Source organism: Salmo salar, chromosome ssa13 (assembly GCF_905237065.1).
Source record: "Salmo salar chromosome ssa13, Ssal_v3.1, whole genome shotgun sequence".
Classification (NCBI taxonomy): Eukaryota; Metazoa; Chordata; class Actinopteri; order Salmoniformes; family Salmonidae; genus Salmo; species Salmo salar.
The window spans coordinates 35575993-35590151 of NC_059454.1; the positions used below are offsets into that span (position 1 = coordinate 35575993).

At 44.8% G+C, this 14159-nt stretch overlaps 1 protein-coding gene and 1 long non-coding RNA gene across 4 annotated transcripts; one reads left to right on the top strand and one right to left on the bottom strand.

Annotated features, from left to right (window-relative positions):
- Positions 1–447: 447 nt before the first annotated feature.
- LOC106567242 (WD repeat-containing protein 13) lies at positions 448–8676 on the bottom strand. Of its 2 annotated transcripts, none has more exons than XM_014136301.2 (10): positions 8582–8676; positions 5655–5742; positions 5041–5272; positions 4663–4772; positions 2795–2925; positions 2384–2691; positions 2091–2271; positions 1799–1940; positions 1457–1575; positions 448–1194 (listed from the first exon to the last, which is right to left on the bottom strand). In XM_014136301.2, exons 2-10 carry the CDS (start codon positions 5693–5695, stop codon positions 1010–1012), a joined length of 1449 nt encoding a protein of 482 aa, XP_013991776.1. In that variant the 5' UTR covers positions 5696–5742; positions 8582–8676; the 3' UTR covers positions 448–1009. The 2 variants fall into 2 exon arrangements, with proteins under 2 accessions (XP_013991776.1, XP_013991777.1); XM_014136302.2 differs by lacking the exon at positions 8582–8676 and adding an exon at positions 8035–8153.
- LOC106567243 (uncharacterized) lies at positions 8184–13805 on the top strand. Of its 2 annotated transcripts, XR_001320022.2 has the most exons (5): positions 8184–8199; positions 11747–11872; positions 12288–12319; positions 12425–12494; positions 13335–13805. It is a non-coding gene; the product is annotated as an uncharacterized lncRNA (long non-coding RNA). The 2 variants fall into 2 exon arrangements; XR_006758565.1 differs by lacking the exon at positions 8184–8199 and having other exon boundaries at positions 11710–11872.
- The last annotated feature ends 354 nt before the right edge of the window (positions 13806–14159 follow it).

The window sequence follows — 14159 nt, forward strand, 5'->3', positions numbered from 1 at the left end:
AACTATTTAAATGCGGTGGTAGTTATATTCATTACTGTTTAATGAAAATCAAACAAGGTGCAGCTAACTAGCTACAAGCTAGCTAGGCTAACTTCAAATATATCATAAACTGTTTTGCATCACCATGTTGCTAATCAACTTAATGATATATTATATTTAAAAATGCGTGCTTATCACAGCACAGCTGTTATTGCAGACGGAAAGTAAACCAAATCCAACCTGTTATTTAGAATTTGGGACCTTACCTTTTAAATATTCTGCCATCTTTACTTCACCGCCAGAATCCAAGGAGCTCACGTTAGCCAATGGTTGGGTGGATCCGATTTTAGATTGAACGCCCCAATGACCAATAGACTTCTACTGTAGCTCAAGCGTGGAAAACAAAAACATTTTACACATGGCTACATTGTAATAAACACTAGCAATTCAACAAAACAAGCAACTCTGTGATGTACAGTGGTTATTTTATTCAGTATGTGCATATCATAAATATATTATAGTAATTTGCAACCAGCAAGACTTCAATGACAAACACAGGCTAATGCAAATACAAACACTCACAATTTTTTTTATGGTCTCATCATTTTGATCAGTCTTTATTGATGCAGTAGTTATTCTGAATTGTCAATACTGAGTTCTATGATGGGTTATTGACACATCAAAGTCAAACAATAAACATGGGAAACGCTTGAAGGCAAATGCAGAACTTATTAGGAATAAATAAGTCTGTCAATTAGAATATTTCCTTATTCTGCGTCATTACTACTCTATACCAAGGTGTCCTAATCTTGACTCATGCAAGCCTCTCAGGTCCTCCAGTGAGAAGCAGTGCTCTCCTTTCCATGTTGAAAACCTAAAAACTCCACTAAAACCTCCTAGACAACACAGATATTCCTTGACTACCTCATTGCACATTGTCAGTGTTCATTTAATCTTGTACTGTATTTAACATTCTAGAAGTAAAGTTATATTGGCATATGGTTGGACAGTAGAGTATGTGATTGGTTGATCACTTCTGCTCCCGCCTCCAGATGATGACCATGCCTGTGGAATCAGCAGAGGCCAGTAAACTCTCGTCACAGTTGAAGCTGACGTCCAGCACTGGGCCACCGTGACCCTGCAGCTTGTTGACTATGGCCTTAGTGTTGCGCTCCACATCGAAGAAGTAAACACAGGCATCCTCACTGCCAGTCACTGTAATAAAGATAGGAGAAAAGGGGGAGGAAAAAGAGGAGAAAATCAGGAAAGAGGGACAAGTGAGAGAGAACACTGGTGTGAACGGTCCTATGCTATAACTATGTTATAACTGAATGTTATGACCTATGAATGTTTTCATCTTTGGCTTCAGTGAGTTGATGTACTGACAACCAGTACACAATTGATGTTCCTAAGTGTGGTGCACTTTTGTTTATAATATCTATACCAGAGAGTAAGGAAGTGTGACTGAGGCTCATACCAACACAGGCACCCTGTCTGAACGACATGAGAGGGCAGAAGATGCTGTGGAGGGGCTGGGACCCGTGCTTGATGGGGAAGCTTGTCTTCAGCTGCAGAGTACCTTCATTATCCACCACCCTGTAAAGATGAGAGGGTCACAGAACCAGTCAAACTCAACTCAGCATGCAGTGCACAGAGTGGATCACGCCTTCCTTGTTTATGCGATAGCATACAAGTACGTATCACTGATATTACATACACGTTCCAATGCAAAATGCAGCAGTTAATGAAACTACGACAGTTAAATTAATTTTTAAGTGTTTGTATTATAACTAATGGAGCCTCTCTGTGTGTGTGTGACCTGTAGAGTAGCAGTTTGTTGACACAGGCATTGATAAGCAGGGATGGGTCTCGGGCCTCTCTGCTGATCCAGGAGCGGGCAGAGATGCTGCAGATGGAACTGCCCTCACTCACAACCAGCCGCTTGGCTTTGGTCAGCTTCCCTGTGGATTGAAATTCAGAGTTGTTAAACACACACAACACTTTCCTATGTTTGTGGCCTAGTACTTTGGGTTTTTGATAAAGTGCTTTATAAATAAAATTAATTCATACTAATTATTCATAACAAGCAGGGAGGTTTTTCCTCAGTCTACCTGTGGCCATGTCAAACAGGAAGGAGAATATGCTGCCCCTGTCGTCCCCGGCCCACAGGATCCTCCCAGGGGCATCAAAGGACATCGACAACACCCGTCCTGTCAGCTTACTAGAACCTCCCTTCACCTTCTTCCCTGTGGAGATGTTTACCACCTGCAGGAGTTGCTTACTGTTCCCCACCTGGAGGACAGAACAGAGGTCAGGGGGTCAGGGGGAGCATTGGTGAAGGTCAGGGAAGCCGTAAGGAAGAGAGTTTGGCCATTGTAGAGACAACGCTTTTACTATGACTCACCACTGTGAGGTTGTTGTTCATGGGCTGGAAGGTGCAGCAGAGCAGTTCGCTGGCTTCAGGGTCTCTGACCTCACGGATACACCTCCCATCCTCCGTGTTCCAAATACGCAGCGTCCCGTCCTTTGACGTCGACACGATGACGTCGTTGCTAAGGGACCAAGCGAAGTCGGTGACGGGACCTGCGTGACCCTTCAGAATCACCTTCACACTGGGCGGGGACGAGAACAGGGTCATGATGGACAGGGTGCTGTCCAATGAGCAGCAGGCTAGGAGGTGCTTGTCATCGTTAGCAAACTGCAGCCGTGGAACTAGAGGAGAAGAGGGAACCCAACAAAACATGAAAATAAGACACAGAAATATGTCGGTAACTGCATTGATATCTTTCCATCACATACTGTCATTTCCACTCACCTGCAGCGTCCACGTGTTGGTCAAATATGTGGTGCATGCCAGCAAAAGCATAGTTCTCGCTCAGAGTGGTGTCCCCGGCCATGGCACGGCTAGCCTCTGCCACAGAGGTTGGCACCAAGGCACCTGAGGGCCTGTAGGCACAAACAAATCAACATTTCCAATCAGGAAGAATAATATATACTGCTCAAAAAAATAAAGGGAACACTAAAATAACACATCCTAGATCTGAATGAAAGAAATAATCTTATTAAATACTTTTTTCTTTACATAGTTGAATGTGCTGACAACAAAATCACACAAAAATAATCAATGGAAATCCAATTTATCAACCCATGGAGGTCTGGATTTGGAGTCACACTCAAAATTAAAGTGGAAAACCACACTACAGGCTGATCCAACTTTGATGTAATGTCCTTAAAACAAGTCAAAATGAGGCTCAGTAGTGTGTGTGGCCTCCACGTGCCTGTATGACCTCCCTACAACGCCTGGGCATGCTCCTGATGAGGTGGCGGATGGTCTCCTGAGGGATCTCCTCCCAGACCTGGACTAAAGCATCCGCCAACTCCTGGACAGTCTGTGGTGCAACGTGGCGTTGGTGGATGGAGCGAGACATGATGTCCCAGATGTGCTCAATTGGATTCAGGTCTGGGGAACGGGCGGGCCAGTCCATAGCATCAATGCCTTCCTCTTGCAGGAACTGCTGACACACTCCAGCCACATGAGGTCTAGCATTGTCTTGCATTAGGCGGAACCCAGGGCCAACCGCACCAGCATATGGTCTCACAAGGGGTCTGAGGATCTCATCTCGGTACCTAATGGCAGTCAGGCTACATCTGGCGAGCACATGGAGGGCTGTGCGGCCCCCCAAAGAAATGCCACCCCACACCATGACTGACCCACCGCCAAACCGGTCATGCTGGAGGATGTTGCAGGCAGCAGAACGTTCTCCACGGCGTCTCCAGACTCTGTCACGTGCTCAGTGTGAACCTGCTTTCATCTGTGAAGAGCACAGGGCGCCAGTGGCGAATTTGCCAATCTTGGTGATCTCTGGCAAATGCCAAACGTCCTGCACGGTGTTGGGCTGTAAGCACAACCCCCACCTGTGGACATCGGGCCCTCATACCACCCTCATGGAGTCTGTTTCTGACCGTTTGAGCAGACACATACACATTTGTGGCCTGCTGGAGGTCATTTTGCAGGGCTCTGGCAGTGCTCCTCCTGCTCCTCCTTGCACAAAGGCGGAGGTAGCGGTCCTACTGCTGGGTTGTTGCCCTCCTACGGCCTCCTCCACGTCTCCTGATGTACTGGCCTGTCTCCTGGTAGCGCCTCCATGCTCTGGACACTACGCTGACAGACACAGCAAACCTTCTTGCCACAGCTCGCATTGATGTGCCATCCTGGATGAGCTGCACTACCTGAGCCACTTGTGTGGGTTGTAGACTCCGTCTCATGCTACCACTAGAGTGAAAGCACCGGCAGCATTCAAAAGTGACCAAAACATCAGCCAGGAAGCATAGGAACTGAGAAATGGTCTGTGGTCCCCACCTGCAGAACCACTCCTTTATTGGAGGTGTCTTGCTAATTGCCTATAATTTCCACCTGTTGTCTATTCCATTTGCACAACAGCATGTGAAATGTATTGTCAATCAGTGTTGCTTCCTAAGTGGACAGTTTGATTTCACAGAAGTGTGATTGACTTGGAGTTACATTGTGTTGTTTAAGTGTTCCCTTTATTTTTTTGAGCAGTGTATTTCACATTGGACCATGACTCATTGAAATGCTGTGCTTATAATGATGAAACAATGCAGTGTTTCAAAAGAAAAGAGACTAAAGGATGAATGGGGTCAGTCAGGAGTGGCTGGGGTTACCTCTCATCGTAGACTGCCCTGTTCATCTGGGCCTGTAACTGGTAGGAGCCTCTGCTCACCGATCGACGGTGACCACGAGGCCCCTGAGCACGGGGGTCCTCCTCAAAGTCCTGTCAAGAAAGAGGGTGGGAGAAAGAGCAAGCAGACCAAATGGAGTGAGTGCAAGTAGTGAGAGACTTACCTTAAGGCCTTATAAAAACAATCATTTTCTCAACCTGCCTACATCAACCGAGACTGCCTACGTTTGTCTTTCTCCCTCCATCTCAATTTACCTTGTCGGCATCTCATCTCAGTCTAATCTTGACTGTTCAAACTACTTATTGACAGTATTCTCTTTCTGTCTGTCTCGCTCTCCCTCTGCCCTTCTCTCAGTCTAACCTCCATGCGGTCCAGTGTGGTGCGGGAGCTGCGCACACTGCTGGCCCTGAAGCTGCTCTGTTCAGACAGGGGTCCGTAGCGCAAGCCCAGCAGCTGGCTGCGCAGCCTCACGTAACGCCTGCGCAGCGCTGGCTCAAAGCCACACTTGGCGTTCTCCCTGAGCAGCTGGCTGCGCCGGCGGATGTATTGCGTGCGGAACTGTGGGAACGTAGGTGTGCGGTAAGCGTTGTATCTGTGAAGGGATCATGGGAAGGGGGTAGTAAGAGAGAGACAGACAACAGTTATTAGCAACAGTAGGATCTTTGAATGGTAATTTCTCACTTTGTACCTCTCTTTAGATCATTTTGCTTGAACTGAGGACTGATGTATAAGTATTAGGTATACTATTCACTAATACAAACATGCTGACAGCAGTTTTACTACAATCAAGGCCCTTGGCTAGCCTGGTTTAACCAGACTAACGACTGCGCTCACCATTGTTTCAGCAGAGGTCAGTCTGGTTTAACCAGGCTATCCCTAGACAGCAATCCATGCAAGATTTGTATCAGTAGACTTGTTTGTATCAGTACTCTGAGGCCATGCCGTGCCACCCGTTCATTAAATTAAAGACTTACCTTGCGTCCACTGCCAACACCTGCTGCCAAACTGCAGCCATTCCACAAACATTCAAGGTAGAGAGGACGCCACGGCCAGGGCAGATCCCTATAAACACATAAACAGCACAGCTAATTAGAGAATGGTAGGGGAGTAAGCTACATGAAGGCTAATTCAATTTAGCCTCCAGAGTCCAGAGTGTGTGGTACAGAACACTGCCAGCTAGATCGGCATTAGAGGATCTCGCCACAGCGGCATTGATCACGGGATCTCGCCACAACGGCATTGATCACGGGATCTCGCCACAGCGGCATTGATCACGGGATCTCGCCACAGCGGCATTGATCATGGGATCTCGCCACAGCGGCATTGATCATGGGATCTCGCCACAGCGGCATTGATCACGGGATCTCGCCACAGCGGCATTGATCACGGGATCTAGCTACAACGGCAAAGAAAGCCAGCATTGGGCACAGTGTAATGTAATTTGTGTTCCAGATGGTAGCTGCTCTGTCATAACAGGACAGGTAGAAACAGACACAATCCAGCGATTGACTTCTTGACATTAAAGGGTTGCCCTATTATAACAGCTACATTGTTAGTCATAGAATATCAATGACAAAAGACAGAAACGGTGCCGAAATGTTTTATGTAGATGCCACAAAACAAACTTGCTAACCGACCCAGTTAGTCTATGAGACTGCTCACGAACGTCGGCTTCAAAGTGCTTATACTATGTGAAAACAGCTATGCTAGCCCTTGACCATGACTCAGTTCCATTACATATACAAAAGTATGTGGACACCCCTTCAATTTAGTGGATTCGGCTATTTCAGACACACCCATTGCTTACAGGTGTATAAAAATCGAGCACACAGCCTTGCAATCTCCAAAGACAAACATTGGAAGTAGAATGGCCTTACTGAAGAGCTAAGTAACATTCAACATGGCCGAGCAGCTGCACACAAGCCTAAGATCACCATGTGTAACGGAGGTGAAATGGCTAGCTAGTTAGCGGTGGTGCGTGCTATTAGCGTTTCAATCGGTGAAGTCACTCGCTCTGAGATCTTGAAGTAGTTGTTCCCCTTGCTCAGCAAGGGCTGTGGCTTTTGTTGAGCGATGGGTAACGATGCTTCGAAGGTGGCTGTTGTCAATGTGTGCAGAGGCTCCCTGGTTTGAGCTCAGGTAGGGGCGAGGAGAGGGAAGGAAGCTACACTGTTACATTGGTGCTGTGACCCGGATCACTGGTTGCTGCGGAAAAGGAGGAGGTCAAAAGGGGGGTGAGTGTAACCGATGTGAAATGGTTAGCGGTGGTGCGCGCTAATAGCGTTTCAATCGGTGACGTCACTCGCTCAGACCTTGAAGTAGTTGTTCCCCTTACTCTGCAAGGGCTGCGGCTTTTGTGGAGCGATGGGTAACGATGCTTCGAGGGTGGCTGTTGTCGATGTGTGCAGAGGGTCCCTGGTTCGAGCCCAGGTAGGGGCGAAGAGAGGAACAGAAGCTAAACTGTTACACAAATGCGTAATGCCAAGCGTTGGCTGGAGTGGTGTAAAGCTCGCTGCCATTGGACTCTGGAGCAGTGGAAACGCATTCGCTGGAGTGATGAATCATGCTTTACCATCTAACAGTCCAACAGACAAGTCTGGACTTGATGGATGCCAGGAGAATGCTACCTGCCTCAATGCATAGTGCCAAGTTTGGTGTAGAAGGCGTAATGTTCTGGGGCTATTTTTCAGGGTTCGGGCTAGGCCCCTTAGTTGCAGAGAAGGGAAATCTTAACGCTACAGCATACAATTACATTCTAGATCTAGACGATTCTGTGCTTCCAACTGTTTGTGGCAACGGTTTAGGGAAGGCCCTTCCCTGTTTCAGCATGACAATGCCCCAATGCACAAAGTGAGGTCCATACAGAAATGGTTTGTAGAGATCGGCGTGGAAGAACTTGACTGGCCTGCACAGAGCCCTGACCTCAAACACCTTTGGGATGAATTGGAACGCTGACTGTGAGCCAGGTATATGGCCAAACATCAGTGCCTCACTAATGCTCTTGTGGCTGAATGGAAGCAAGTCCCCGCAGCAATATTCAAACATCTAGTGGAAAGCCTTCCCTGAAGAGTGAAGGCTGTTATAGCAGAAAAGGTGGGACCAACTCCATATTAATGCCCATGATTTTGGAATGAGATAATCGACGAACAGCTGTCCACACTTTTGGTCATGTAGTGTAAGTCATTGAAGAAGGGGTCTTCTGCAGGGGGAAGTTTTGTTAAGACTAGAGCCGTAACGATTGGTCTGAACATTAACATGCATTGCTTGCCTTAAGTTTTTGAAGCATAAGGACCTTATCTTTCATATCAGCATGAAATCATTTTCAAAAAACAAAAAGGTTAAATTGATACACACCTTTATAGGGTTAGGGTTCCCACATGGCCATATTTCCATGTTTGAGCGCTTATAAAGATGAAAGAGTGGACTACCTGTGCTAATTCGTTATCTGCGTCTCAGAACACCTGTGTGTAAAGGTTAGACAGACACCACAAATGTGTTGTCACTGAAAAACACTGTACAGTAAGTGTGTCTTTTGCATTTGTGATTTTTTTTAATGTGATATGAAAGTAGAGGGTTATGTTTCTAGAACCGTACCGCAATTGAGAATCAATTTACGTTTAGATAAAGATTTTGGTTGTTTTTGCTTCCAAAGCCAATTTGCCCTTTAACAAGAACATGTAAGGTCCCTGTACTAAGGAGTAAGTTAATGTTAGGCTCCTTTAGTCAAATATGGGGCTAGCTACAGTTGCTTGCTAGCCATGTCTGATGATAACTAGACGCCTCTGTCCTCAAATGCTACTTAGCGGACTGATTTTGTTTTTCTTCAAAAGCAATTTAAACTACGTCCTTTTCCATAAAAAAAATGACATTCAACATATAAAGAAAACCTCAGACAGCTCACCTTCCTTCCTTAGCGTTTCGCTGTCAGTGTCAAATTATGTGACACCATTGATCCTGCCCACTTGCGCAGCTACGCTGACTTGTAAAACATATGGCTGACGTAGCGTTGTTTAAACGCAATCAATATGATTTACAAATCAAATAATACGTCTGTACGCCAAAATATATGTAACGCAGAGTTCGTACAGTCTTTAATAAACCAGGAAACCATGGCAATTAGGGCATTTCCCAAAGAAATGCCTAAGCGTTTTTTGTTGTTATCCCAAGTTTTGCTTAGCTCTGTTTATTTTCCAATACCCAACATATTCAACATATATTATATAGTAATGGTTGTATATCAATTACACCTACTGTAGTTGATAAAAGCTTGCCCAGTTTTCCAATAGTTTTTTACTGGTTCTACTTCTATATTTCATCACTAGGTGGAGACCTTGACCGCAACACACATTTACATTTACATTTACATTTAAGTCATTTAGCAGACGCTCTTATCCAGAGCGACTTACAAATTGGTGCATTCACCTTATGATATCCAGTGGAACAACCACTTTACAATAGTGCATCTAAATCTTTTAAGGGGGGGGGGGGGGAAGGATTACTTTATCCTATCCTAGGTATTCCTTAAAGAGGTGGGGTTTCAGGTGACTCCGGAAGGTGGTGATTGACTCCGCTGTCCTGGCGTTGTGAGGGAGCTTGTTCCACCATTGGGGTGCCTGAGCAGCGAACAGTTTTGACTGGGCTGAGCGGGAACTGTGCTTCCTCAGAGGTAGGGGGGCCAGCAGGCCAGAGGTGGATGAACGCAGTGCCCTTGTTTGGGTGTAGGGCCTGATCAGAGCCTGAAGGTATGGAGGTGCCGTTCCCTTCACAGCTCCGTAGGCAATCACCATGGTCTTGTAGCGGATGCGAGCTTCAACTGGAAGCCAGTGGAGAGAGCGGAGGAGCGGGGTGACATGAGAGAACTTGGGAAGGTTGAACACCAGACGGGCTGCGGCGTTCTGGATGAGTTGTAGGGGTTTAATGGCACAGGCAGGGAGCCCAGCCAACAGCGAGTTGCAGTAATCCAGACGGGAGATGACAAGTGCCTGGATTAGGACCTGCGCCGCTTCCTGTGTGAGGCAGGGTCGTACTCTGCGAATGTTGTAGAGCATGAACCTACAGGATCGGGTCACCGCCTTGATGTTAGTGGAGAACGACAGGGTGTTGTCCAGGATCACGCCAAGGTTCTTAGCACTCTGGGAGGAGGACACAAGGGAGTTGTCAACCGTGATGGCGAGATCATGGAACGGGCAGTCCTTCCCCGGGAGGAAGAGCAGCTCCGTCTTGCCGAGGTTCAGCTTGAGCTGGTGATCCGTCATCCACACTGATATGTCTGACAGACATGCAGAGATGCGATTCGCCGCCTGGTTATCAGAAGGGGGAAAGGAGAAGATTAATTGTGTGTCGTCTGCATAGCAATGATAGGAGAGACCATGTGAGGATATGACAGAGCCAAGTGACTTGGTGTATAGCGAGAATAGGAGAGGGCCTAGAACAGAGCCCTGGGGGACACCAGTGGTGAGAGCGCATGGTGCGGAGACAGATTCTCGCCACGCCACCTGGTAGGAGCGACCTGTCAGGTAGGACGCAATCCAAGCGTGGGCCGCGCCGGAGATGCCCAACTCGGAGAGGGTGGAGAGGAGGATCTGATGGTTCACAGTATCAAAGGCAGCAGATAGGTCTAGAAGGATGAGAGCAGAGGAGAGAGAGTTAGCTTTAGCAGTGCGGAGAGCCTCCGTGACACAGAGAAGAGCAGTCTCAGTTGAATGCCCAGTCTTGAAACCTGACTGATTAGGATCAAGAAGGTCATTCTGAGAGAGATAGCAGGAGAGTTGGCCAAGGCCAACACACCACACCCTGAGTACAAACCTGTATGGTCTACCAAAAACATCCTTCTTCAGACACCCACATACAGGTAAAAAAAAACTCCCTGTTAGGAGTATCATCTCATGCAAGACAAAGGGAGTAATCTATCTCATCACCTGTTCATGTGTGAAAGCCTACGTAGGACAAACGAAAAGACAATTAAAACAACGCATAGCTGAACACCGCAGCGCAATCAGATGTAAGAACACTGACTATTCAGTAACAGCTCACTTTGTTTAAGCTAACCATCTCCTCCCTCAAAAAACAGGTATTGAGCATGTTACTCTACCAAGGAGAGGAGGTAGCATCGAGATCCTAATACTACAGGGGGAGGCCTGCTGGATAAAAAAAAACATTGACCCCTAGTGGTCTGAATATTGACTTTGATCTCAGGCCCTTCTTATGAACAGTTCTCCTTTTTTTATCAATAAGTCTGATAAATGAATATATTATTTCTACAGTTTATCAGTTTTTGTCCCCCCTTTTGATGATGCTTATTATGCATTATGGTTGAGCCAAAAGATTACATGTAACCAAAAATTGAAATGAAATTGGAAACAATTAAATGTATGTATGTTGATGCTAATATTATGTAAAATATCTAGTTATGTTGCCATATGATGATACTAGCCTAGTATACTCAACTTGCTGTAAACTATTGTCTTTTAACAGTTTCCCTCAATTAATACTCATCAACTTAATAATTATGGCACAACCCTCACTATTGACATTGTTGGCACTAATTGCACTGTTTGTCTATATAACCTGGTTCAAGCATTCATGACATTACACTGAAGAAGGCAGTGATGCAGAGACATTGGTGGTTTACCTAATAATTTACTGGGAGTTTATATATAGAATGTCATGAATTTATTTTTATAGCTTACAGTTTATTCACCGTTAGTCAGCACCTCTACACAAAGTAATTTATCTGGTTGTGTTCCGGCTCATGCTTTTTATTAGACTTCAGCGCTTTTCATAACAATCTAAAAGTGCTTCCAAAGCAAAAACATAAATAATACATATACATAATATTATCTCTATGTAGGCCAGTATGCCTAAAACAATAGCATATGACAAAAACGATTTATTGTTGTTGAAATTGAGGACAATGACACAGCTCATCGTCCAAACAATGGTGGGATTATGAGTTTGGGTCGCGCGCTCAGACGTTTCGCCTGAGCTCAGCAAAGGCCCGCAGGACAGTGTGCCTCTCGCGCGGCTGACGGGGCTCTTTGCTTTTTCCCTGCGCTCTTTCCCGAAGGGGCCCCGGTGAAGGGAGCATTCAGGTGCTGGAGCCATAAATGAGCGATTTGGACGCCACATAAGCACTGAGTTTTCTAAATTACACACAGACTTTGGAGCACAGCCAAAATGCCCGGAACAAAAGGTATTTCTAAAGTAGTTTTTATGCTTTCATGTAGCCTATATATTTGTATTAGGCTATAGCATATTATTATTATTTTATAGAGAATACATTATTATATATAAAGGCTTTTCTCAAGGCAGTGTATAATGTAGTGAATTTAGGCCAGTGCTATATTTGTGTTTTATTTTATTCATGAACTGTCAAAAGCTAAATGATGAATTTGGGACTATCCATCTAGATCAATTAGACTCAGTAATAAAGTCAAAGATAAAACGTGTTAAATTCCCTAAGTCTCCCCTACAGTCATAAATTGACTTGACTATATGAACATTATTGCAAAATCGAAAAGAAAATGCACCCTCTTCTTACCTGGATCATCATGAAGGGGACAGTTATTCTAAAGAATAATACATCAACATTCTTTCATAATTTGCAGGTAACAAATCTGACAAGAAATCAGCTACCAAGGTAAGAACAAGAAACCAGTACATAGTCCTCATTCATTGTAAGTTAAACATTCAAGTTTGAGTTTCTCTAAATTTAATCCCCCCCCCCCCCATTTAATCTCCACAGCAACCTCAGAGTCCTAAGGAGCAACCGAAGAAAGCTGATCAGAAAGGAGATGATAACAAAAAGCAAGGAGGTAAGCATTAGACTAATCTAGGACCGAGGGTAGGAGGATCATGGTCTTTAAAACCTCTTAAGGATTGGACCCTTTTTTTCAATTGTCGCCTAAAATGACATACCCAAATCTAGCTCAGGACCTGAAGCAAGGATATGCATATTCTTGATACCATTTGAAAACACTTTGAAGTTTGTGGAAATGTGAAATTAATGTAGGAGAATATAACACATTAGATCTGGTAAAAGATAATACAAAGAAAAAAATCATGCTTTTTTTTCATCTATGAAATAGAGAAAGGCCATAATGTATTATTCCAGTTTAGGTGCAATTTAGATTTTGGCAACTAGATGGCAGCAGTGTATGAGCAAAGCTTTAGACTGGTCTAATGAACCATTGCATTTCTGTTCAAAATGTAGTATCAAGTCTGCCTAAATGTGCCTAATTGGTTTATTGATACATTTTCAAATTCATAACTGTGCACTCTCTTCAAACAATAGCATGGTATTCTTTCACTGTAATAGCTACTGTAAATTGGACAGTGCAGTTAGATTAACAAGAATTTAAGCTTTCTGCCCATATCAGATATGTCTATGACCTGGGAAATGTTCTTGTTACTTACAACCTCATGCTAATCACATTAGCGCACATTAGCTCAACCGTCCCGTGCGGGGGGGGGTCACCGATCCCGTAGAACTTAACAGCCTCATGTTTCATTTTCTAAGTTTAAGTGAACTCAATCCAGTCCTTGCTCTCAAAATGATTGGAGAGCTGGACCAAATTAATTACACTTGGCTATCACACCCATTGTTATGTGAGAAGCATGGCCTCTGTCTATTTCTGTGTTCCGTCCCCTCGCAGGACAGCCGAAGGGAGAGAAGCAATAATTTCCAGGCATTTGTGAAGATGGCTCTGGAGACTCTGCTGGGATCCTGCCGTCGCAAACATGGCGGTCCTTGGGGTAGGCAAGGCTGAAAAGCAGCCTCCCATCCTCTCCCCATCTCCCTTGGAACTGCATACAGGCCCCGTCTTGATACACAACTGTGCCCACTTGCTCTCACAAGAGCAGAAAGTGACCCAGATTTCCATCCATCAGTGATCCACTGTGTGTGACCGTTTTTCCCAACCTGTTTCCCCTCGCTCATTGTCTGCTCTGGATTGTAGAACTACTAGAAATGGACGGACACAAGGTCAAACCCAGCCAATGTTCCCCAGAAAGTGAAACCTTGACCACTCCCAATCTTTCCCTCTTCCCAACCAAAGTTCCTTATTTTGATCAAATGTCCAAACCATTCTTGTAAATAAGAAAATAAATACCTTTTTCCTAAAACAGTTCAGCAGTTTCTTGTTACATGTTCACATAATATATGTTTTTGAATGCCATGTTAGAACAGGTCTGCTTGGCAGAAATTGTTTACTTTAAGCTAGAATCCTTAGTTGCTAAGTCAGTTTTTGGACTCATAAATGAATGATATATACCCATTGATTCTTGAAGAATATAACTTATAAATGCCTCATGAGCTTAGTTCAACTGTCACACTCCACGAGAACCCAAAATATAAGCTTGTTTAACTCCAATGTTTGTAAAAAACAAACACTTTATAGCCTCAAAACATGGTTTAAAAATGTAATTTTGATATCATGGATAGTCAGTTCTTGCATCCATAGCTCTTTCTATTAATTTGA

Excerpts from the sequence above, each read along its gene's own strand:
- LOC106567242 (XM_014136301.2), bottom strand. The coding sequence starts at position 5,695 with ATGGCTGCAGTTTGGCAGCAGGTGTTGGCAGTGGACGCAAG. Across the intron at positions 4,773-5,040 it reads CCACACTGGACCGCATGGAG|GACTTTGAGGAGGACCCCCG; the intron begins GTTAGACTGAGA and ends CTTTCTTGACAG. Across the intron at positions 2,692-2,794 it reads CCAACACGTGGACGCTGCAG|TTCCACGGCTGCAGTTTGCT; the intron begins GTGAGTGGAAAT and ends CTTCTCCTCTAG.